We start from the raw sequence: 26,166 nt of genomic DNA, 5'->3' as shown, positions 1-26,166 counted from the left end.
GATAATCTGTACGAGAAAAGAATCTAAAAAAGAATGAATGTATGTATATGGATAACTGAGTCACTTTGCTGTACACCTGAAACTAATGCAACACTGTAAATCAACTATACTGCAATAAAATTTTAAAAAATTAAAAACCCAAATCTGTAAATCGCCAAGACTTATTCTATATTGTTTAGTACTTTCCAGTTGCCCTAATGTGTATGTGTCACATGCAGAGTCTGCAGAAGATTCCCCCGCTGGAGAAGGAGATAAAAATCCCAAACAGTAACATATACACACTACTAAGTATAAAATAGGTAGATAACAAGAACCTAATAATCTATAACGGAAAGAATCTGGAAAAGAATATCTATATAACTGAATCACTTTGCTGTACACCTGAAGCTAACACAACATTGTACATTAACTATACTTCAATTTAAAAAATGGTTAAAAACATCCAAAACAGCAAGTGAATTATGGATAGAGTGTTATGGGAGCAGAGAGAAGAGACAGATACTCTGATCTTTGTTCAGGGGGCTAGGGATCGGCGATGCCCAGAAATGGGGACGTTTAAGCTGAATAATAAAGCATGCGTATATTTGGATAGGCAAAGCATGGAGGGAAGGACATTGCAGGCAACGGAAACAGCATAGGTAGATGCACAGAGAATTTGTTTAAAAAACAATCTTAAATATTTTATTCACATACTTTTAACCTACACGCTGCAGCTGTTTGATAGATTGCATTTCACAGCACCATCACTTAGCTCACACAGGCATCTACCCTCAGGTTGTAACCACCATCATCTATACCATCAAGCTTTCTTAAACCTACTGAATCAATCCTAACAGTACCACGGAGGGGGCTGAGATGCAGGTAAAGAAGGATGAGAAACAGGCAAAAAGATGGACCCAAGTTTCTGGAACGTTTCTTCTCTCTGAAGTTGCAGCCGAGAGTCTAGTAGGTGTTCCTTCTTTTCCTTCCGTTCTGAAACATCAGCGTCCAGATTCTTCCTACTCCTCTTCCTCTTCCTCCTTCTCTTCTTGTTCTCCTTCCCTTTCTCCTTCTTCATAATCTGAGCCCTCGTCCAACTGTTCTCTTATCTCTCTGGAACTCCAGAGCTTCCACGCCCCCTGTAAGTTCATCTAAAGCCTATTCCGACATCCAACACTTCATCACTGCGGATCTGTTCCTCTCTGGCTCTTCCACATATTCTATGTGGTCCACTGCCACTCAGCATCGTGGCCTTCACGCTGTCCCTCTTCTGTGTACTCTTGAGTATACAGTCCAAGCCACCAGCTTCGTGAATGACGATTTTATCCTCTCCTCTGAGAGGATGGGAACAGCCGTGAGCTTCAACTTGAGGACGGCAAGTGGTGCTGGAGGCATCTATGGACCAGACATGCTGAACGGACAGAGAGATTCTAGAATCTGAAGGGCTCAGGGGCGTGCTACAGAGTTTTGTTTATATTATACAATATTATTTTCAGTTTTTAAAATGCTATATAATATGTGAAAGGTAGTGCTTTGGAACTCTTTTTTCAGGTGTTGGCATGGAGGAAATATTTGATTTTTAAAAATGAAACTGGGAATATTTGAGGAGAGAATCAATTCAGATCAATGGCAGTGACGCCAATTAAGCACTGACTGCATGCTGGTTGAAGCAATGGATAAACCAAGACATGAAAGTATGAAGGAAACGGACATTAAATAAACCTTTATTTTAAGTAATTTCTCGGGACTTCCCTGGTGGCGCAGTGGTTAAGAATCCACCTGCCAATGCAGGGGACGCGGGTTTGAGCCCTGGTCTGGGAAGATCCCACATGCCACGGAGCAGCTAAGCCCGTGCACCACAGTGACTGAGCCTGTGCTCTAGAGCCCGTGAGCCACAACTACTGAGCCCGCATGCCACAACTACTGAAGCCCTTGCACCTAGAGCCCGTGCTCTGCAACAAGAGAAGCCACCGCAATGAGAAGCCCGTGCAGCGCAACGAAGACCCAATGCAGCCAAAAATATTTTTGAAATTAAAAACAAAAATTTCTCTCCTTCTCCTCCCCAAACATCCTCTTCTTCATCCTCCTTTCCACTAATAGAAGTATCGTGTAAGAGAAAGAGACCGTTTGAATGCTAGACCTGAAAATTCCTAGCTATGTGACCATGGGAAGGTCACTTCATTTACGGACCTGATGTTTCCTCCAGTGTAAAACGGAAGAGTATCTGTCCTGGAAATTGTTATAGAAATTAAAGGAGATGCCACATGTATCAAAGTGCCTGTAAATGCATACCCCAAACCACGTGTACCGGATAAACTAAGGGTTTTAAAAGATACCTTCAGGGAGTAATCAGGTACAGGCAGACCTCAGAGATATTGCAGGTTGCATTCCAAACCACCACAAGAAAGCTAATATCACAAAAAAGGTCGTCACAAGAATTTTTTGGTTTCCCAGTGCATACAGAAGTTATGTTTACACTATACGGTAGTCTGTTAAGTGTGTAACTGCATTATGTCAAAAAAACAAGGTACATACCTTAATTTAAAAAGACTTTGTTGGGACTTCCCAGGCGGTCGAGTGGTTAAGACACCGTGCTCCCAACACAGGGGGCACGGGTTTGATCCCTGGTCTGAGAACTAAGACCCCACGTGCTGCACCGCGCAGACAAAACAATAAAAGACTTTGTTGCTAAAACGTGCTAACCATCGTCTGACCCTTCAGTGAGTCGTACTCTTTTTGCACTCCTAACATCACACATCACTGTTGCAAATATAACAGTAATGAAAAAGTTTTGAGATATTGTGAGGATTACTGAAATGTGACACAGAGACACAAGGTGAGCAAATGTCGCAAAAATGGCGCCAACAGACTTGCTCAATGCAGGGTTGCCGCAAACCTTCAATTTGTAAAAAACACAACTTCTGCAAGATGCAAGAAGAAGCGCAACACAACAAGGTCTGCCTGTATCAAAATGAGTGAAGCGTCCTGCCCTCAGGACTGTGTCCTGATGCAACCAGGACTGTGATTCCTCCAGCAGAGGGTACCCACTCCACGCGCACCGATTGTAGCCACAGTCTGGCACACCCAGACCTTGTCGATTCGCATGAGAAGCAAAAGGCTACATTTGCATGTAAAATTTCCCAAATTCTAAAAGCACAGGAGGAGGGAAATAAAATGTGTATGTAGCCCTGATCTGGCCTGCAGGTCACCCCATGGCAACCCCTGGTTATACACGTTGTTTACTAAAGCTACCATTTTGATCAGTCAAACCAACTGCATGCTTCAGAACCTCCCTGCCTGCTGTACGGAAATGTCCAAACCTGTGCCAGCTCGATTTATCTGAGGCCATTTTAGAGGACTCGGTTTCTTTTACTTATCACCAGAAGGCTGTTTTAAACACTTGGAAGGTCAGATGAGGCCATATTTAAAAGTTAACTTGGGCTTCCCTGGTGGCGCAGTGGTTGAGAGTCCGCCTGCCAATGCAGGGGACACGGGTTCATGCCCCGGGCCGGGAAGATCCCACATGCCGCGGAGCGGCTGGGCCCGTGAGCCACGGCCGCTGAGCCTGCGCGGCCGGAGCCTGTGCTCCGTAACGGGAGAGGCCACAGCAGTGAGAGGCCCGCGTACCACAAAAAAAAAAAAAAAAAGTTACCTTACTTTACAATGAAATTTATTGAAGTACAGTTTGCACATCATAAAAGGCACCCACTTGAAGCATACAGTTGGATGAATTTTGACAAATGTATTCAGTCATGTAACCACAATCAAGTTACAGAACAGATCCATCAATGCAATAAGTCCCTTGTGAATCTGTGTAGTCAAATTCCAGCCTCTCCACTGCCCTAGGTAACCCCTAACATGCTTTCTGTCACTAGGGTTTAGATTTGCCATTTATCGAATTTCGTATAAATGGAACAGTACACTATGCACTCGTTTGTTTCTGCCTTCTTCTACTCAGCAAAATGTTTTTGGGATTCATCCATGCTGTGTGCATCAGTACTTTACTCCTTTTAATTTTCGAGTTTTATTCCATTTACGGGTATTTGGAAGTGTGTTCATAAATTCACCTGATGGGGACACTGGGTTATTGTGAACAAAGCAGCTGTGAATAAATATGTAAATATAAGTCTATCCGTCTTTTTAATAACTAATAGTGTTGAATATTTTTTTCATGTGCTAATTTACCATCTGTATATGTTCTTTTGTGAAACCTCTGTTCAAATGTTTGGTCCATTTTTTAAACTGGGTCACATTTGTCTTCTCTCCTGGATGCCAGCCCTTTGTCAGCAATGTGATTTGCAACTATTTTCTCCCAGTCTGTGAACTTGGTTTCAATATCAAAAACAATATTCTGTATTTTACAGAGTTTCCACATCCATCACCTCATGTTATCCTCCTTGCCAGGGAGGGAGAAGACACGTTGTATCTTAATATTTCAGACGAAGAAAATAAGAGGAGAAAAAATGACTTATTTTATGTTACACAGCTGTTAACCGACAAATATCGGGCCATTAATTAGATCTGCAGTGTTTTTAACCACCTCAGAATTCGTTCACCGAAAGGTAAGCAATACGAAAAGGACATTTTTTTCTTTCTTTTTTTTTCTTCTTTTTTGTTCCCTGATGTATCTCCAGGGCTTAGAACTCTGCCTGGAACATAACAGTCGCTGAAATAATTGGTGACTAAATTCCTCTTTTCATAATAAAACTAAGGTCTGACTGATAGAAAACTGCCTCTCCCCCGACCTCTTTCTGCGTTTCACTGACTGTTCCTCTCCATCACGTGACCTAAGCCCCAGCCACAGCGATTGGTCCAGAGAGAGGCACATGACCAAGGCTGGTCCAATCAGAGTAAGTCTCAGGATTTCTGGAGGAATTAATTAGAGAGACACTTTATCGTGTCTTTCCTCCTGGATTGGAAAGTGCGATGATCTGATGCTGGAGCAGCTGTACCCAATGTGCCATGAACGGAGGTGACCTTTCTGAGAATGTAGCCAGCGCAGAGAAGAGGCAGATGACAGACAGAACTTCAGTAACGACGCCAGCTTCTAAACTACAAATCCAGATCGTGTAACAAAACAACAGTAAATATTTATCATCCTCGTGTTCTTTGAGGTTAGGGATTTCGGAGGGGCTTAGTTGGGATGTTTCGGCCCAGGGTCTCTCAGGAGGCTTCGGGCACCTGAAGGCTCGACTGGGCTGGAGGACGTGCTTCTGACGAGGCTGAGACACAAGGCTGGTAAGCTGGCACTGGCTGTAGCAGGGGTGCTTCCGTGCATCCCCGCGTGGCCTTTCCATGCGCTACCTGAGTGTCCACATGTCACGGCAGCTGGCTGGCTTGTGCCACAGTGAACGTTCCAACGAAGAGCAAAGCAGAAGTGGTGATGTCACTGACGATCTGGCTTCAAAAGTCACACCTCATCACTCTGCTAGGCTTAGCCACTAAGTCGGACCCACACATAGAGGGAGGGTTAGTAGACTCTGCCCTTTTTTTTTTTTTTGCGGTACGTGGGCCTCTCACTGTTGTGGCCTCTCCCGTTGCGGAGCACAGGCTCCGGATGCGCAGGCTCAGCGGCCATGGCTCACGGGCCCAGCCGCTCCGCGGCACGTGGGATCCTCCCGGACCGGGGCATGAACCCGCGTCCCCTGCATTGGCAGGCGGACTCTCGACCACTGCGCCACCAGGGAAGCCCTAGACTCTGCCTTTTGAAGGGAAGAATGTCAAAGAATTCCTAAACATTTAAAAAATGTATTTCATTGAAGCATCGTTGATTTACAATGTTGTGTTCCTTTCTTCTGTACAGCAAAGTGTTTCAGAGAAACATGTATGTGCATCCTTTTTATAATCTCTTCCCTTGTGGTTTATCACAGGATATTGAATAGAGTTCCCTGTGCTACACAGTAGGACCTTGCTGTTTATCCATTCTATATATAATAGTTTGCATCTGCTCATCCCAAACTCCCACTCCATCCATCCCCCAACCCCCCTCCCCCTTGGCAACCACCAGTCTGTCTTCAGACATTTTAAAGCCACCACACCAGCCATACTTGAAGCTCTACTTCAAGAGTTTTTTGTTTCATGAGCCAATAATTCCACCACCACCATCTCCACCAAATCTCCTAGTTTATTCTTTTTTTGCACCTTGAGTAAACTAGCTGGACCTGAGTTTTCTGCCACTTTCACTAGAAAGAGAGAATCCTAACTGATATAGAAATCAGAAATATGTCTTCTCACTCTAAATGTAGCATCCCTTCTGACACACCATAGTTGTCAAATTATGGTCTGATTTTTGACACTGAAAGGCTAGATTTTTATGTTGTACATACAACACTGGGGCTTCTTAAAAAAATCAATAGTAACGCACACATCTCTCATCTTGCTTACCTCAATGAAATGACATAGTTTATCTGTGCACATGAGCTGCATGAACACACAAGGCTGCGTTTTATTCTCTTTGCATCCCCAGTGCCTAGCAAAGTGTCAGTTGTAAATTAGATGTTTAATATACATTTGCTGAACAGGGCAGATTGAATTGCACTGCTTGAAATGAGTGTCAGTGTTGAAGATGCTTAGAATTCTGCTTCTATGATACATTCTTTTCATAGTTATGATTCGTTGGAAGCTGGAGCCCCTCCATCAGGAATGCAACCCTCCAACTGCAGCCCTGTTCTTATGGGAAAATACGGTCCAGTGTGAGACAGATATGCTCTACGATTAGCGATGCTCCAGAATGCCCAGTGATGGAAAACAAGAACTGCCGATAATAGAATTGCTCTTTAGTCATTCAGAGAGACTGATTTAATCAAAGCCTTCCAGCACCAACTGCTGCTTTGTGCCACGAGAGGCAGTTTCCAAAGAACATTAACTCTTACGTCTCCCCAGAAGCCCAATTCAGCATGCTTTTTAAAATATCTACCTATGTATCTATCTATCTATCTACCTATCTATCTATCTATTTATGGCCGCGTTGGGTCTTAGGTGCGGCACGCCGGATGCTTTCACTGCTCTTCGTTGTGGCTCGCGGGCTTCTCTCTAGTTGTGGCGCGTGGGGTCCAGAGCGCGTGGGTTCTGTAGTTTGCAAGCACGAAGGCTCTCTCCTTGAGGCGCGTGGGCTTAGCTGCCCTGCGGCATGTGGGATCTTAGCTCCCCGACCAGGGATCGAACCCACGTGTCCTGCATTGGAAGGCGGATGCTTTACCACTGGACCACCAGGGAAGTCCCTCAGCATGTTTGGAAATCAGCATTTACCTCCTAAGCACCGTGGATACAATGCTACCCACTGAGTTTCCTCATCTCTTAATCTAGATGCCTGTCAATTTTCCCAGTAGGAGACCACGCAACCACACACACAACTGTCCCCAGAAGTCAAAACTCTGTGTCTCATGACTATCAGTAAGTTGGTTTTCAGACTTTCACTGCCTTTTAAACTCATTTCAGGAAAGATTTTTGGACACACACCTCCCCTCGCATACTAGTTATGAATAAATGAGTGAATAAATAAATGAATGAATGAAGAGTCTGAGAAACAATGAAATTTGACATCTGAAACTTTACTGGCCTTATAAAGTCTTGCAGGGGCACCGACAATGACGCAAGAATCACGCAAGGCGCTTTTCACGCATCAACCTCCTCCATCCTCAGGACCCCTGAAGGCAGGTGTCACTATTATGTCCATTTCACACACGTGGAGAGTGAGATTAGGAGGCCATATATCCTGGCCGTCGCCACACAGCTGACAGGTGCCAGGGCAGGGACACTGTGAATCCGCATTCCCGTTCACTTAACCACTAAGCTTTCATAACTCCGGGGGACCTTACTGGAGTCAAATGACCTTTTAGTGCAGCATTGCGGCTGAGAGCTCAAGCTTGGGACCCGTCTCCCTTGGGGTTTGAGACTTCATTCTGCCAATATTGCAGGAGTGAACTAGGGAAGTGTCCTAGATTCCTTTTGCTGCTCTAACAAATTACCACCAACTGGGTGGCCTAAACCACACACATCCATTCTCTTACAGTTCTGGAGGTCAGAAGTCTGAAATCAGGGGTCAGCTGGGCGGGTTCTTTCTGGAGACCTCAGGGGAGCATCTACTGCCTTGCCTTTTATAGGTTTTAGAGGCGGCCTGCTTTCCTTGGCCCCTTGGCCCTTTTCTGAATCCTTTAAACCCCTGATTCCATTGTAACCTCTCTATTTCTATAATCAAGCCTTCCTCTACTTCCCCCGTGTAAGGACCATTGCAATCACATTAGGTCTCTACCAGGATAACTCATGATACTCTCCCCGTCCCAGGATCCCTAAGGTAACCACATCTGCAAAGACTTCTACCTGGTGAGGTAACACAGTCACAGGTTCCAGGAGTTAGAACACAGACAGTTTCTGTCTGCGGAGGGAAGGAGGGAGGCATTATTCAGCCTACGCCAGGGAGTCACTTAGGTTACCTAAATTGTGCTGGATCTCCGTTTCATGATCCATAAAATGAGGATGGTATTTTTGCCTTTAGTGTTGAGAGAATGAATCAGATGAGCTCAGCGCACAGTAGTTATAGGTAAAACACTTAGAAGATGTTGGAACATACTCATCTCTTAATAAGTGGAAGATATTAGCAGTCGATTTACTGTTTGGAGGCGTCCCAAAATAGACATTATACTGTAATGAAAAGGGCTAATCTGAGGTTCTGGGAATATCTAAAGATGGAGGAGATGAGGGAGGGGATCAAAGGCAGCAAAGCCATTGGGGCTTGGAGGGACCACAACTGCCCACCCAGGGTGGGATAGAGCTGACCTCCATCTTCAGTGGTGTCAAGCCATCTCATTGCCCTATGTTAAAATAGCCCTCGCCAATAAATACTAAATGAAATTTCCCTTCCCCATGCAAAATTCAATTCACATCTTCTCATAAACCCTGCCTAAACCTTCTGCTACAATTTCTTAGGCTGTAACCCCATCACAAGGTCGCTCTGAAATTAGTTTGGAGGTAGTTTTCTCTGTGGCAGGCATGGGTGAATAAGGAATAAGGGAAGGAAAATTATGCTTTTTTTAATATTTGTGCTTTAAAAATAAAATTCAACTTCTGATACTATCCATTGAGTCAGAACTTGTTGATTTCCTTTATTTTATATGATTTTGATATATGTCCTAAGAGTATTATATAATGGATCAATTCCAATGTATCTTACTAAAAGATAAGCAAGGTACATTATATCTCATCAGCACTGCAAGTATTTTCATTAATCCAATCCAAAGTGAATTTAGCTTTGTGTTCTCAAATGTAAACACACACAAAAATGTACCATGTATGTAATTACTAAGATAGTCAGAAGGCAATCATTTTTCAAAGGTAATTCTTTTTCCAAGAAGAGTAAACGATTTCATGAATCCCTTGACAGCTCCCTTCAAGCCAGCCCTCGTTTCAGTCCTAAAGAAAATGTGTGTATTTCTCTATGGCAAGTTTAGAATAAAAATAAAAGAATTAAACCTTCTCGATATTTTATGTCATTAATAAAACTAATCTATGCTTATTGTAAAGACTGGCAAATGTCAACAAATGAAAGACAGACTTAAGATCCATGAGAACAGATACTCTGTTTTGCTTAGCATTGAACCCATGTACAATACAGTACCGAGCACATGCTGGGTTCTCAAAAAAAAAAAAAAGGTGTATGGTCTGAATTGAAGAGGAAATAAATAGCACCCATAATCTCACTGTTATTAAAATTTTGTGGTAGAAATCTCATTTTTAGCCTTTGAACTATGTTATATGTATGTGTATGCATATCAGAAAATTAAGAGCATTTTCTTTTACCAGTAAATCTTGAAAATAGCATTTTATTGGCCCTGTCTCATTCTCCTATGTGAATATGATCAAGTTTTTTTTTTTTGCGGTACCGGGCCTCTCACTGTTGTGGCCTCTCCCGTTGCGGAGCACAGGCTCCGGACGCGCAGGCTCAGCGGCCATGGCTCACGGGCCCAGCCGCTCCGCGGCATGTGGGATCTTCCCGGACCGGGGCACGAACCCGTGTCCCCTGCATCGGCAGGCGGACTCTCAACCGCTGCGCCACCAGGGAAGCCCAGATCAAGTTTTTTAATCATTCCCCTATCCTTAATGTTTAGTGGATTCTAAAATTTTTACTATTAATTAAAGTGTGAAGACCATGCTTAATATTTCTGATGAATTATTTAGGACAAGTTCCTAGAATATAGGACCAAAGGGTTAATCAACATTTTAACAAATCTTGGCACATACAGATACACTGCTTTTCTGTATGGGAACTTCTATGAAGATCTTCTGTTGTTTACAATTATACTCATGTGAAGTTGTACTAACACAGACTTTTCTCAAATGCAGCATAGAGCGGTTTAGGCTTTAACATGTTACAGATATTTTGTCCTTGAAATATGTCTCACCCCACTTTTTTTTTTTGGTAGATAGTGGCCACTTTAATTCACGCAATGATTGATACAAACCATTTGAAGGCAATAAAGCAGTTTGACACACAGAATTTTTTGGCATGAAAGTGGAGAGGGGGTGAAGAGAAGAGAAAGATGCTGACATTTTTGTCTCACCCCATTTTAAGGCACCTAAACTTTAAGGAAGGGTTATTAATCTGGTGTCCATGGAGATGGAATTCAGGGATCTTGGATGGGAAAAATGCATCTTTATATATATATTTATCTATCTAGCCGTGAACTGAAATCTATCTATCTATCTATCATCTATCTACCTATCAATCTATCTATAATTATCTGCTTTTCCATCTGTCTATCCATCCATCATCCATCTATCATCTATCTATCCATCCATCCATCAACTCATCTATCAACTTTATCTATCTATCTATCAATGTTCTGTCTAGCCTTGAACTGAAATTTAGCATATCCTTCAAAAATAAATGTAGGCAACGACCAAAACAGTGGTGACGTTGACTTTTCAGCAATAGAAGTCACGGTGATCTTCATATCACATTGCATTTGTAATAGAGATTTCAAAATATATTCCACCCTTAATGTATATTTAAAAGCGCAGTACTTATCAGACGTGCCGCTAGGCTTCGTTCTTAGGGTTTTATTAAGGAAGCACACATACCGCATCACAATGGAAAATATTCTGAAAGACGTAAAAGAAAAATCTATGCACACGGCCATGAAGCCATGTATGTTGACAAACACCTTCATTCCAACTTATTACTGGTATTTAACAATCATTCTCTCCACACAGCCCCTTCAGGGACCCATACTGTCTCATTTCTTTGCTAGGGCTTCACACAGGTTTTCTCTGTAAGCATTTGTTATACAAGCACCGACACACCACACAAAATGCTGCTCTCATCCGCGTTCCATTCAGCTCCAGGAGTGTGTAATCAAAACCACATTTAGCGAGTATCTCAGGCTTCAAGAGTTCCACGAGGAAAACGGTGAGTGCTTATAGACAAACGCAATACCCTTGACAGAAACTGATGTCGACTGACTTGAAAGAATACCTTGGGGTGTTTAAAGAGTCCCACGTGACTTCTGCACATCGTGAAACTGATCCTAACACAATTACATCCTTCCTCTATAGGTATTCTGCCCACAACTGAAAAAAACAACAACACTTTTTTCTTCTGAAATATTTCAGACTTCAGAGTATAGGAAAGGGGTCCCTGACCGTGCAGAGTGAGTCATCCTAGGCACCTTATTTCTATGGTGTATTTACTGGACCTACCTTTATGACAAAGATGAAAGAGCTAGAGTCCCCTGCATTTACTGACTGGCATCTTTTGATTAAAGAAACAAAAGCTCTTTAAAATAGTGAGATGAAAGCTTTTAATGCTGCCTGTAATTAGAATGGCCGGTCAGTGGGTCACTTCTCCTCGTGATGATTACGGAACATTTAAACTGAAGCTAAGTTTTCCTTTGAGAGGAAGTTTTCTAAAACTTCTAAAAGAGCAAGTTTATATAAAAAGAAAAGGAAAATAAATTTAGAAAGAATTCAGGTAAACTGGTGCCTGATAACTTAGTGGATCCCAGTGAAGAGCTGAAAATCAAGTAATTTAAAATGAGATCTAGAAATTGTATATACAGCGACCCCTCAGTAACTTGGGGGATTAGTTCCCACCCTCACCTCCAAATACCAAAATCTACGGATGCTCGAGTCCCTTATACACAATGGTGTTTAGTATTCGTGTATAATCTATGCACACCCTCCCACATACTTTAAATCATCTCTAGGTTACTTATAATAACTGATACCATGTAAATGTTACATAAAGAGTTGTAAATACAATGTAAATGCTATGTAAATAGTTGCTGGTGCGAGCAAATTCAAGTTCTGCTTTTTGGAAAGTTCTGAAATTAAAAAAATATATATTTTTGATCTGCAGTTGGTTGAATCTGCAGATGTGGAACCCGTGGTAAGGAGGACTTCCTGTACGTGGACTCATAGAATGTGTCATGTCATGTGACTGGCCCCTACCTCTCAGCATACTTCTGAGATTTATCCAGGTTTTTTTTGTTTTGGGTTTTTTTTTTTTTTGCCATGCTGCACAGCTTGTGGGATTTTAGTTCCCCGCCCAGGGATTGAACCTGGGCCCTCGGCAGTGAGCGCGCAGAGTCCTGACCACTGGACCGCCAGGGAATTCCTTATCCACGTCTTTTCATGCATCAGGAGATAGTTCCTTTTCACTGCCATGTAGTATTGCACTGCTAAAATGTAGCACAGTTTTTAATCCACTCACCAGCTGATACACATCTGGGTTATTTCCAACTTGGGCTATTATGGAAAAAGCAAAATTATGGATTCAGAAAAGAGACAAGTGGTTGTCTGGAATTAGGGAAGAAGTGGGGATTCACGGCAAATGGGTAAAAAGGGACTTTTTCTGCTGATGGAAGTGTTCTTAAACTGGATGGTATGATGGCTGGACCAAAAAATAAATTTTCTAAAACTCATTTAACTGCACACTTAAAATGGGTTAAGTTTAAGGTATATGATTTATAACAAAACCTGTTTTTTTTTTTAAAAAAAAAAGAGCTCTAGGTAGGAATATAAAGTCCCATGCCCTTATTGCTAATTTTTCTAACTATGTCTCAGTTCGAGTACCATTCCTAAGAAGTGAAAGTCCACCAGGCTAACTGCTGACAAAATCAATCACCAGGGTTAAAAGACTAAAAAGTTACCAAAGAGACTCCTTGAACTGGCACACAGCATGGAAGATGAGGGCTGCCAGGGAAAGGTGCGTTTAGAAATGATAGCAAATCCAAAACACAGACACTTAAAAGAAGACATCCCATCCAGGAGAACAATAATCAGAGTGCAATTTTTAGAACATAAGAAACAAGGTGATGCTTTTCACAGTTGGACAGTAAATAAACCTTCTCTGGATGGGTCCCATCATTTTTTCTTTTGTTTCTTTTTTTAATGTTCCATGAAATACTATCATCTTTCTAAACTGCTCCCCAGGCTTTCAGGAGATAGATGATCCAATTACAGCATTTGCTTCAGCAAAGCTGAGCACACCAGGGAGACCTGGGGATTTCGAGATGCTTGCTAGGGTGCTGACAGCAAAGGACTGTCATGGAGGATGAGAGGTCCGTACAGCTACATGATCCAAAAACTGACTTCCCCAAAGAACTTGGCCCTCACTCTCAAAAATATCTAAGGTATGCGGAAATCTGTGCACCTTTTTTTGTTTGTTTGTTTTGTTTTTTTGCGGTACGCGGGCCTCTCACTGCTGTGGCCTCTCCCGTTGCGGAGCACAGGCTCCGGACGCGCAGGCTCAGCGGCCATGGCTCACAGGCCCAGCCGCTCCGCGGCATGTGGGATCTTCCCGGACCGGGGCACGAACCCGCGTCCCCTGAATCGGCAGGCGGACCCCCAACCACTGCGCCAACAGGGAAGCCCTTTTTTTTTTTTTTTTTTTTTGTATTTTTGTGTGCACCTTTTTTTTTACAGTGGAGACTTACCAAAACAAATATGACTACAAAAGCTCATGAGCCTTTTAAAATTAAAATAATTTTATATTTTGCATTGTGCATATATATTATGCATACATATGTAATTATATAAATATAGACATGTATAGTTAAGTTATAGATACGGATATATATGTAGAGACAGAGATAAAGATATACAGATATATAGATACCAATTTATATAGATATAGACGTGTTTTTTCCTGTAGGACTTTTATTGATAATGTTTTCCATGTTTGGAAGGAAGGACCCTAAGGGCTATGTATCCATGGCTGTAAACACACACACACACATTCACTGAAGTTTCAAGTTCAGAAATTTGCATGAAGACAAATATTAAGCCCATGGCTTTCTTGATGGGATGTTCACATATCACATCAGATATTTCTGCTACTGCAGATATTTTTGGTCATTCCAATGAATGAAGATGCTTTGTGAAATCACAAGCCCAGGGCAACTCAACATTAGCCATGATCTATGACCCTGGAGCGTGTTTACGAAGTATTCTGATGAACACCAGCAAGTGGTACCATACAATTACTGTCGCTATTAAGTTATTATTTATGCTGCATTGGTGTAGCTCTAGCAGAAAAAACAGTCGGTGTTTGTTATTACAGCGCCCTGGAGATCCTATCCAAAGCAAAGGCAATTTCCCCAGTAAAGATGTGCAGCGGTAACTCACTGCTGTTACCCGCTGAAAGTGGGTGCTAAATAATTTAATTCTAAATTTGGTAGTCTACTTGGAAATGGGAGATGTTAAATACCAAATATATGGATGTAATAAAAGTAAAGCAACACAAAGGTAAATTAAGGCAAACCTCACACTTCCCCGTGAGACTGCCTAATGGGATTGTATGCGTGTCAGGAAGTGGAAAATGAGTCAGCCTGGGGTATAATTTCATAGGGAACTGGGCTCATAACTCTCCTTCACTGTAATGCCATCTGCTTGAACGATCACCGCTTCCTTTCCTAGTCTATATGTTTCTAATGGGAGTGATACAAATAAGCTTACATTTCCTGGGACACACTCAAATGCTATTTTAGGAAGATCTTTAAAGCGCTCTCTTCCAGGATGCCTGCGAGACATCCTTGCACACCTTCCTCTGGGTTGTCTTTCAAATGCTGGTCTTTTAAGTAGCAGCCGTGTCTCATCCCGTTTATATCTGTATTATTTCAGCATTTTTCTGTGGGTCTCTTTTTAGAATTCCTAGAGTGGTATCATACTGTACATGCTATTATTCAAGTTTCCCACTCCCCTTAACATTACATTTTCAGGTCAAACTGAGACAGGCTGGGAACTGGGACCTGGGACCCTCTGCTGCACTGCTTGTACCTGGATAAACCTCTCCTTCAGCAACAAAATACAAAGAAACTATAAGGGACTAAAAATAACCGCTCGGCGTGAGCAGTTGGAGCAAATGAAGGACAAAAAGATACAAAAACACCAAAAACCCAACTGCCACTTCTGAAGGGCCAGGAGCAAAAACAGGGTGTTGGGAGCAAAAGCAGGGCACTGCGCATGCCCCCTGCACTCAGCACCACCAAAGGGGTGGGCAGACCTCCTAAGCCACGCCTCTGCCCCAACCCCTGGACCCACGCCTACCCTCACCCCAGATAAGGAACAAGCTCCCCCCCCCCTCAAGGAGTAAACAAGAGAACCTGTCCCTTGTTCTCGCTCCCCACTACCGCAGCAGGGGCCCCAATAAAGCCTTTCCTGTATCTCGTATCAATTTCTATTCATTAAGGAAGGCTAAGAACCCTAGTTGGTAACAAAATTAATGTCGATAAACATTAATCACTACATGTAGGCAATTCTTCATAGTTGCTGCATAAGTTTCAATTATATGAATGTATCATTTTTAAATCAATTCACCTTTTGATGGATATTCAGGTTGCTTTCAACAGTTAGCTATTTTTTTTAAATGCAGCCATGAACACTCTTGTGCACATCCCTCCATATCCACGGCTAAGCTTTCACCTGGAGGAGAGGTACCTAGACCTGTCATTTTAGGGTCACGTAGATGCATGTTCTAAAAGTCGGTAGCCAGTAGGTCCTTGTTGGTTATTTATTTAATATATAGTAGTGTGTATATTTTCATCCCAAACTCTTAATTTATCCCTCCTCCTCCCCTTTGGTAACTGTAAGTTTATTTCCTATGTCTGTGAGTAAGGACCTACTGTATAGCACAGGGAACTATACTCAATATATTGTAATAACCTATAATGGAAGAGGATGTAAAAAAAGAATATAAATATTTATATATATGTATAACGTTGCTGTACACCTGAAACTAACACAACATTGTAAATCAACTATATTTCAATAAATTTTTTTTAAAAAGTCAATAGCCAGATATTGATAAGTATCTCTCCAAGGAGGACAAACCATTTTATAATTCCACCAACAGTGTATAAGGATTCTGGGTTCTCCCTTATTCTCAGAAAAACATTTTATTATTTGCATCTCTTTTTCTGCCAATACGATTAGGAGAAATGATATCTTGTTCTATTGGAAACAATACCTTTGTCTGTTGTATCCCTAATGCAGAAGTGATTAAAACAAACTTGAATGGAAATGCTTCTGACAAATTCTAAATGTAAAGACGATCTTAAAAAATGACACAAATGAACTTATTTACAAAACAGAAACAGACTCACAGACTTAGAAAACAAAGGGGAAAGGTGGTGGGAGGGATAAATTAGGAGTTTGGGATTAACGTACACACACTACTAGATATAAAGTAGATAATCAACAAGGACCTACTGTATAGCACAGGGAACTCTACTCAACAGTCTGTAATAACCTACATGGGAAAACAATCTGAAAAAGAACAGATACATGTATATGTATAACTGAATCACTATGCTGTAGACCTGAAACTAACACATTGTAAATCAACTATACTCCAATATAAAATACAACAAAAGAATAAAGACAATGGGGAACCTTTGCTCACACTTGATACAGACTCCATGTACAACTAATGTAATTCATCTGGTACTTTGAGAAACTGTCAGGAAATAAAGTATAATCTTTCATATCTAGGAGGACTTGGGTATATGTGCCGCATATACTATGTAGTCACATTAACAACTTAAGGACAATTAATAGATGGGTTTTCTTGAACTGTTTTTTTTTATATAAGATGCATATTAAAAAGTTTTCTTTTTTTTTTACATCTTTATTGGAGTATAATTGCTTTACAGTGGTGTGTTAGTTTCTGCTTTATAACAAAGTGAATCAGTTATACATATACATAGGTCCCCATATCTCTTCCCTCTTGCGTCTCCCTCCCTCCCACCCTCCCTATCCCACCCCTCCAGGCGGTCACAAAGCACCGAGCTGATCTCCCTGTGCTATGCGGCTGCTTCCCACTAGCTATCTATCTTACGTTCGGTAGTGTATATATGTCCATGCCTCTCCCTTGCTTTGTCACAGCTTACCCTTCCCCCTAGAAAGCCCAGAGATAAACCCACGCACATACGGTCACCTTATCTTTGATAAAGGAGGCAGGAATGTACAGTGGAGAAAGGACAGCCTCTTCAATAAGTGGTGCTGGGAAAACTGGACAGGTACGTGTAAAAGTATGAAATTAGAACACTCCCTAACACCATACATAAAAATAAACTCAAAATGGATTAAAGACCTAAATGTAAGGCCAGACACTATCAAACTCTTAGAGGAAAACATAGGCAGAACACTCTATGACATAAATCACAGCAAGATCCTTTTTGACCTACCTCCTAGAGAAATAGAAATAAAAATCAACAAATGGGACCTAATGAAACTGCAAAGCTTTTGCACAGCAAAGGAAACCATAAACAAGACCAAAAGACAACCCTCAGAATGGGAGAAAATATTTGCAAATGAAGCAACTGACAAAGGATTAATCTCCAAAATATACAAGCAGCTCATGCAGCTCAATATCAAAAAAACAACCCAATCCAGAAATGAACTGATGTTCTTGACTGATTATTTCAAAGTTTGTCTGGTCACATGCAGGATTATGTAAGAGTCTCACAACAGTCCAGCGAAGGCTGACATTGTTGGGGCCGATGGTACAGAACAGAGTGTTTTGCCCCTTGTTCCGTCTCTGGTGAAATGTGAGACGGCTACTAGCATAAAAATGAGAAATGAATATTAGATTTCCTGAATCCTACCCCCATTCTCTTCCTACTCTCTGTGAAGGCATTATCTTTCAGATGGTAATATGTATGACTATTACAATCCGTAAGAGCCAATGATAAGGATACTGAAAGCATTTAAGGCATCAGAAAAATCCCACTCACCACAGGAAAGACATAACATTTTGATAACTTTATACCATTGTCTCAGGTTTTGTTGTTATCAAACTCAGGTTCCGGATGTCCGTAGAGCTGAACTGTCTTGCCGAAGACAGATTGCTAGAAAATACCTCTAATCAAATTATTATATTAATTAAAAACCTCAAGATCTTTTTTTTTCCATCACTCGATCTGTTATCCTGAGTCAAGAAGCAGTACATTGCAATCATTAAAACTGCTTTCTAAAGCAAAACCGAACATTTTTAAACAATCTATAATATCTCCATTACAAGTAATTTTTGCCCAGAACAACAACCAAAAAAAAGGCCAGATCTTTCTGGCTTCAAATTTGGACAAGTCAGCAGATGAATTAAGCATCCCAAAATTGTCAGTATGCCACTCGGCGATGACAAGGACAGATGTCCAGACTCTATTAAACAATCTTCCCAGCCACGCTGCATTATAACTTTATTTATTGTTTGTTTTCCATATCTTATCTTTTCCTAATTAAAAAAAAAATCTATGTTTACTATGGGACTTTTCCAAAATACAAGTAATATTGCCATCATAGACAACAGCCTGACTGAATATCTTCTAATTTTCCCTGTCCTATATTTATTGATAAACAAAATTGGTATTATCTCGTAGGCCCTTTTGTAATCAACTGATTTTCATAACAGATTTATCAAGATATTATTCATATGCTATAAAAGTCACCATTTTAATGTTTACCATCCAGTGGTTTTTAGTTGAACAACCGTCAGCACTATTTAATTTTAGAATATTTTTATTACTTCTGAAAGAAACCTCATAACCATGACCAGAATCTCTCCATTTTCCCCTCCCCAGGCAACCACTAAGCTACTGTGTCTAAAAATTTGTCTCTTCTGGATATCATGTATAAATGGAATCATACAATGTATGGTCTTTTTTGTCTGGTCTATTTTACGTAGTACCATGTTTTCAAGGTTCATCTATGTTGTAGCATCTATCAGCACTTCTCCCTTTTTTATTGCCAAATAATATTCCATTGCATGAATAGATCACGTGTTTGCCCACTCATCTATTATATATATATATATATATATACACATACACACACACACACACACACACACATATATGACAAATGCTGCTGTGAACTTGTGTGTTCACATGTGTGGACATTTGCTTTCAGTTCTCTTAGGTGTAGAACTAGTAGTGCCGAATCTTATGGTAACCAGGTAATCTCCAGCTGTTCCTGTGGTCATTCTTTCTATATACTCTTGCTTGACTGGTTTTCAGGTGTTTCTCTTATTTTCACCTCTTTCTCATTCTCTTCTGAAGGTTCTCTTTCTCCTAAAGTTTTCTCTCAAGTTCACTGATTTCGTTTTCTACAGCAGCAAATCCAATAGACATGGAGTTTCTCACCCCATCTTTATCTCACATGGCTTCTTCTCCTTGCGGGCTTCCTCTGTCTTTGATGATACCATGCTTATTTTGAATCTGAGACCACTGATCAATGCTTAAAATCATCTCTATTTCATGCACAAAGTTCTGTCTTTGTCTCTGATACTTAAGAGTTTTCCCCCAAATTCTTATGGTTATATTTTCATATGCCTATGGGTTTTCTGCCTGTTTGGGTATCTGCTCCAAAGGTGTGTTCCTCACCCAGTAACGGCCTTTTATTGTTACTGGTCCAGAGAGGAAACCTTGCTGGCTTTGACATGTCCATGCTCACCTGTACCAGCACCTACTGGCGATATTAGGAGGTAGGCCTGATTTTTTTTTTTTTTAATGCCTGGGTATCCTCCACTCACATTCCTGGTCCTTTTCTTTTTAATGCACAATTAAGATTGGCGATCTTTTCATCCTCCTTCAACCCAGTCCTGCAGTTTTCACAAACGCTTCTCTATGTTTCTAACATACACATGATAACTTTTCTTATTTATTTAATTGGAGTATAGTGATTTATAATGGTGTGTTAGTTTCCGATGTACAGCAAAGTGATTCAGATATATATGAATAAGGTTTATTACAGGATATTTAATATATTAAATGTACTTAACAAGCACGGGCAACATCCTGATTGAATATCTTCTAAATTTCCCCTGTCCCATATTTATTGATAAACAAAATTGTTATTGTCTCTTTTCCATTATGGTTTATTACAGGATTTAATATATTAATAGTTCCCTGTGCTATACAGTAGGACCTTGTTGTTTATCTATTTTAAACATAATAGTTTGTTTTATATATACTAGTTTGTAATCATAACTTTTCCAGTGCATTGCTAATGTGGATATTCACACCCTTATTATATTTCACTGGAAATTTCCATGGGAACCTGGTAGAATGAAGGAGATAGTTAGGTACCATGCTCTTTCCATCATCCTATTGGAAACCCCACAACATTTATTCTTTATAGATTTCTGAGATCAAGGTTTCTGGTTCCCCAACCCATCCAGTTTGCTTTTCTCTTTGGAGCAGAAAACTGATTCTGAGTTAAGTATACTGCTGCCTGTAATACATGATGTTTCTCACCTCCCTCTGAAGTCTGGTGTGGCCATGTGATTAAGTCCTGACCAATGAGAGGCAGGAGAGTATTGGGGGTTGGCATGAGTTTCTAGAAAAGTTCCTTAAAAGGAACTGATCCAGTGGTGAAGGCTCTTTTCTGTCAGTTTTCTTTAGCCTGCAATGCAGATGTGATGACTGGCGCTCCAGCAGCCATATTAATCTATGAGGATAAAAGCCATGCATTAATATTGTGTTAAAGAAAGATAGGTGCCTGGGACCCTGACAGTACTGAGGAGTTGCCATGCCAGCCATGGCCTGCCTACATCAGGGCTTCTTCTATGTGACAGAGAAATAAACTCTTACTTTAAGTCACTTTTTTTTGTTAAGTCACTCTTATTAAATAATCAAACCTAATCCTAACCAATGTATTATGAGATGGATTTATCATGCCAGCATACATTTTTCTGAACATACATTTATGACTGTAATCTTATCTCTGTATACTTTAAATATTACTCTTTATTTATGACACCTCATGTTACCACTTAAGCTATATTTGTTTTAAAATGAAACATGTCATAATGGGGAAAAACAAATCTGAATCCATATTGTATCTCTTTCTTTTACTTTAACCTCTGTATTGTATTGCTTTTGCTACAAGTTAAGAATGTGCCTAGACCCTGAAATATACAAGACAGCCCATTCTCAAGGCTCTGACCTTTAAAGGTATAACACTTTTCCATTCGTATAGAGATAAAAAGTTGCAGAACAGAGTGTAAGGTTTACAGAAACAGGGACAGTTGCAAGAACAAAGGATTCCGGCACCAAGAAGTGTGGCGCAACCAGCCACACCCCTCCCCTTTTAGTATAAAAGAAGGCTGAATTCTAACTCGGGTTAAGATGGTTCTTTGGGACACTAGTCCACTGTCTCCTCGGTCTGCTGGCTTTCCGAATAAAGTCACTATCCCTTTCCCCAACAACCCGTCTGTCAATTTACTGGTCTGTCGTGTGGTGCGCAGGCCGAGCTTGAACTCGGTAACAAAATTACCTATAAATAAATGGAAAAGCGGTATAGTACGAAGGATTATAAACAGATAATTATGAAAAAGGATTAAATCAAACTATGCACTCTTGCGTGTCTACAATCTATTAACAAAGGATAGAGATTTTATAGACATATTAGCCCCTAAAAGAGAAGAATTTCTCTTCAATCAGTAGTCTTGCTGGAGAACTGGAAAGCACATATGTTTCTGTCATTCAAGTCAAATATTTGACCCCATTTCTTTGTACCACCTAAAATCATTTAAATAGCAACTGTGGCAAACTCTGGAAAATGCTCATCTGTGCAGAGAAGAGCAAAGAAATAAAAAGTACATGACTTTTGTTACACATTTATCTAAGTTTCCATAGTGCTCTAACAGTGAGCAGGATTCAGAAAACGTCAAATGAAATTTGATGGATGGAGCATAGTTAGTTATCCTCCTTCTGTTCCATAATATTTCCTGGCAATGCTTAGGCAAAACAGATCTGATTGATAGCTGTGGGTAACATTCAGATATTAATACTGTGATGATAAGGCTTTCAAAAACCAAAGTTCTGGGCTTCCCTGGTGGCGCAGCGGTTGGGAGTCCACCTGCCGATGCAGGGGACAAGGGTTCGTGCCCCGGTCCGGGAAGATCCCACATGCTGCGGAGCGGCTGCGCCCGTGAGCCATGGCCGCTGAGCCTGCGCGTCCGGAGCCTGTGCTCCGCAACGGGAGAGGCCACAACAGTGAGAGGCCCGCGTACCGCAAAAACAACAACAACAACAAAGTTCTTCAAAAAGCAAAGGATGTATTTCAACTTAGATAAGAACCTTCACTCACTCCTGTTGAGTTCATCACTAGCACAAGTGTCTCCTTAATCCATAAAATTACACCTGTCACAGGGACTTAACTTCCTTAAGACAACTTCACAATCCACGGTGAATTATTACCAATACACAATCCATGATTCTCAAGCTCATTAAGGCTCCCTTTTTTGCATCTCGATGATCTGATTCTGACTTTTTAAGAATAACTGAAAGTCAAAGAGAGTGGTAAGAATGTATAAAGCAAAACAGCTCCTGAAGCAAAACCTACTAATGTGAAAACATCCACTCCATAATACATTCTCCAATTATCCTTCAAAGAAAAGAGAAACAGATCTTCTCCTGGTCCGTGCGCGATCCCAAAGAATGGAGCATGATTCTTCTGTATTTAATTCCATAAAGACAGAAGCGAAATAAACAATTCTGAAGTGAGGAGAAAGGCTGAACATAGAAATGAATATATCGTATTCAAAAAAGTCTATTTTAACTGTATACATTATATTAAGTGCTAATACATGCACACAGTGAAAACCAAATCAGAGTCCAAATGGCTCGCAGTAGAAAGTAATTTACGTTCAGCACCCTCCCCCAACTTGCCAGCTCCTCCAGCAGAAATCACAGCTGCTAGCCCCTTTGCTCAAAAAGTATTCTTCTCTGGGTTTTCCCCAAATGGAGCATCAATATAGATGCTGTTGTGCACCTTGCTTTTTTGAACAGGTGTATCAGAGGCCATTCAATACATGTACGTACAGATTTGCATCATTATACATAGAGTAACAGAGATACAGTCTAATTCTAGAACATCAGTAAACAAATATTTATGGAGAGCCTCATGTGTCCCAGATGCTGCTGTAGGGACTGCAAACAGCTACCAACCAGACCGACACGGTTCCCCAACTAAAAGAGCTTGCATTCCACAGCTTCCTCATTAAGCAAAGCCTTCCTGGCTGCAGTGTAAGAACTGGATTCCAAAAAAAGAATAAACCTCTGCACCATCATAACACACGTGAGTACATAAATCACATAAAAATGTACATGTGTATATAGGCACATATTTAAACACCTGTATCATATATATGTTCTGTATACACAAACTATGTATAGATATACTATATATATACCATGTATACATATATGATGTATTACAAAGACACATAATGTACTGTATATGCACATATAGTATTCTATATATACACATACACATATATTACATACATAGACATACATATGTGTGTTTGTGTATGTCTGTGAGTGTACATATGCTTCTTCCATCATCTAGACTCACAGCAGGAAACAGAAAACTGACTTCAGAATCTACAGAGATAAGGAATATTCTCCACGGTGAATGGCATGCTGATACCAGACCTTTGAAGGACTAGGTTGATAGTCCATTCGGGGAATTTGTTTCTTAAAGAAGATACTGTTACAGATAAAAGGGGGAAAGAAATGGCAAGGACCACACATATGTATGATTTGCTATGTTCTAGAGCTGTTGATTTTTTGTTTCATTTAAGGAAGTGTTAAAACCCCTTGGGAGTGCCTGCCTTATTTGATCTATGAAAAGGCAGCTTACACTTTATACCTTAATGGGGATGAGCTGCCCTTGGAAAGTTTCCTTATTTCTCCATGCCCAAGACGAACCGAATGAATACTTAGCCAGAAATTTAATAAAATGTTTCAAAACGGTTCAAATCTCTCTGCATTTCATACGTAACACTACAATCACTACTACTCCCACTAACCCACAGAGGAAATAGCAAGAAGAAACACGAGGGAAAATCAGCACATTGGTTGAGAATTCTCCCAAATCCCCCCACTCTTTCTGGTAAAGAAGAGTAAAATATCTATCCATCTATCATCTATCTATCTATCTATTTATCTATCTATATCCATCTCGTCTACCTATCATTATCTATCTACCGAGCTACCTACCTATCTGCCTATCTATCTATCCTTCCTAATTTTTGCTAACTTCGCAACACAAAGGAAACCTTTCATGGAGGTGGCATCTTATTTCCCAAATCGTATCACTGGCACAGACACCTTTGGAAGTGAGCTTGTTTGTAAGCTCAGGAAGGTACTCGGTGTGGCACAGCATTACTATGTAAACATTTGGGGCAGAACTCAGATACAGACTTCTTCTTTGCCCCTCTCATCTGCTCTACGAGCAAATCTTCAAGAAAAACATCTTGAAACACTGCTCACAAAAGCAAAGTCACAGGCCAGAGCTTGACAGTTGCTAACCCGAATCCCAGAGCACCCACATGAAACAGAGGAGCACAGAGCGAAATCCACATCACATCACCCCCAAACTGGCATCCAGTGCTCTTTGGAAATAAACCCCCCAAAAGCAGAAGAGCCATCAGCTGAGATTCACGACCTCTATATTAGAATAAATAATGGAAAATAAATATTTTCCAAACATTGAGCTATGAAGTTCAAACAGCTGACTCCTGAAATAGTGCTACATACCTAGAACTGGTCCATTCGTAATTATTTCTATTGCCAGCAATACAGGGAGCAAAAAGCAACCAACCTGAAAGTGGCAAAAACCGATCGGAAATTTTCTGGAGTCACAAATGAGGTTTCGGAAACAGAAATAAACCAAGAACCACTGAGCTTCCAAGTCTCTGCCCAGCTGTGAATAGACTGTTTCTAACTTGGTGGGTATCAGAGACAGCGTCACAATTCCGTATAATTCCACAGCAGATCATTCACAGGTGCATCCGAAAATCCCAGCACAAAATGCAATCCACGCGTTATATTTAAATCGACACGGCAAATGTGCAAGGCGCCTTCGTGTGCCACGAGATCTACAAGCTCTGGGTGTTTTGTTTTGTTTTACAACAAACTCTTGTTTGAAACGCTTGCCAAATGGGCCATTTTATCAGAACTGCCCAGACTTCTCGTTTTCCCTAATCATCTGGGATAGAAAGAGGCCGTGTTGCAGTGGAACATCATTTCGAGATAAATGCCATTTGCATGCAGTAGTCCCTGCAGGGGACCGGGAACTGTGCTGGGATTGTACGTAGGTCCACTGTGAATAACAGCCCACCTTTTTCCAAGTAAAGGATTCTATCCATCTCACCTGGAAGCACTAATAATACAGACGACGCTCCCCAAATGCAAACCGCGGTCAAAGTGGCTGTCAGCAAAGTTGGGAAAAAGGAGGCCTCGTTGCAGCTAATCTGAATATATGGCAGGCCACTGGGACTCACCTGTTTTCCGAGCCCGCTGATTTCTTCTGACAAACGATGACAGCCGGTGTGTACTTCCCAGCGTAATCCATGCTCTTCTTAACCTCCCACACGGAAGGGCTGCTGGCTCTCACCCCAATGATGTTCATGCCTTTCATCACCTTTACCCTGTTGGGGACAGCAAAACGCACAGCTGAGACGGCTCTGGGGCATCCCTGAGTTACCGCTGCTTCTGGGGACACAGTGTACTTAATGGCCCATTGTCGCCTGCCAGGTGTAAGCTCGTGTCTAATAGAATTTAATCACACACTGGCAATCCCCTTCCAATCCATCTGCCCTAATTTTCCCCCCAGTCATTCCTTCCTTTAACAGAGGAGCTAGAACAGTACACTGACACAGGCAAGCATCAGTCACATAAAGAA

At 41.1% G+C, this 26,166-nt stretch overlaps 1 protein-coding gene across 1 annotated transcript in view; it reads right to left on the bottom strand.

Annotated features, from left to right (window-relative positions):
* TMEM132D (transmembrane protein 132D) overlaps nt 1–26,166 on the bottom strand; it is a gene marked incomplete at both ends in the record, with an annotated part of 640,829 nt that overhangs the window by 328,851 nt on the left and 285,812 nt on the right. Inside the window, one exon of the mRNA XM_082668394.1 lies at nt 25,766–25,912. Within this exon, the coding sequence (XP_082524520.1) occupies nt 25,766–25,912 (147 nt within the window). The remainder of the gene's footprint in view (nt 1–25,765; nt 25,913–26,166) is intronic.

The sequence above is a fragment of the Grampus griseus genome (genome assembly GCF_964374135.1).
Source record: "Grampus griseus genome assembly, chromosome: 12".
Taxonomy (NCBI): domain Eukaryota; kingdom Metazoa; phylum Chordata; class Mammalia; order Artiodactyla; family Delphinidae; genus Grampus; species Grampus griseus.
The sequence above is the reverse complement of the archived record's forward strand: the minus strand, read 5'-3'. Positions and strand labels throughout refer to the sequence as shown.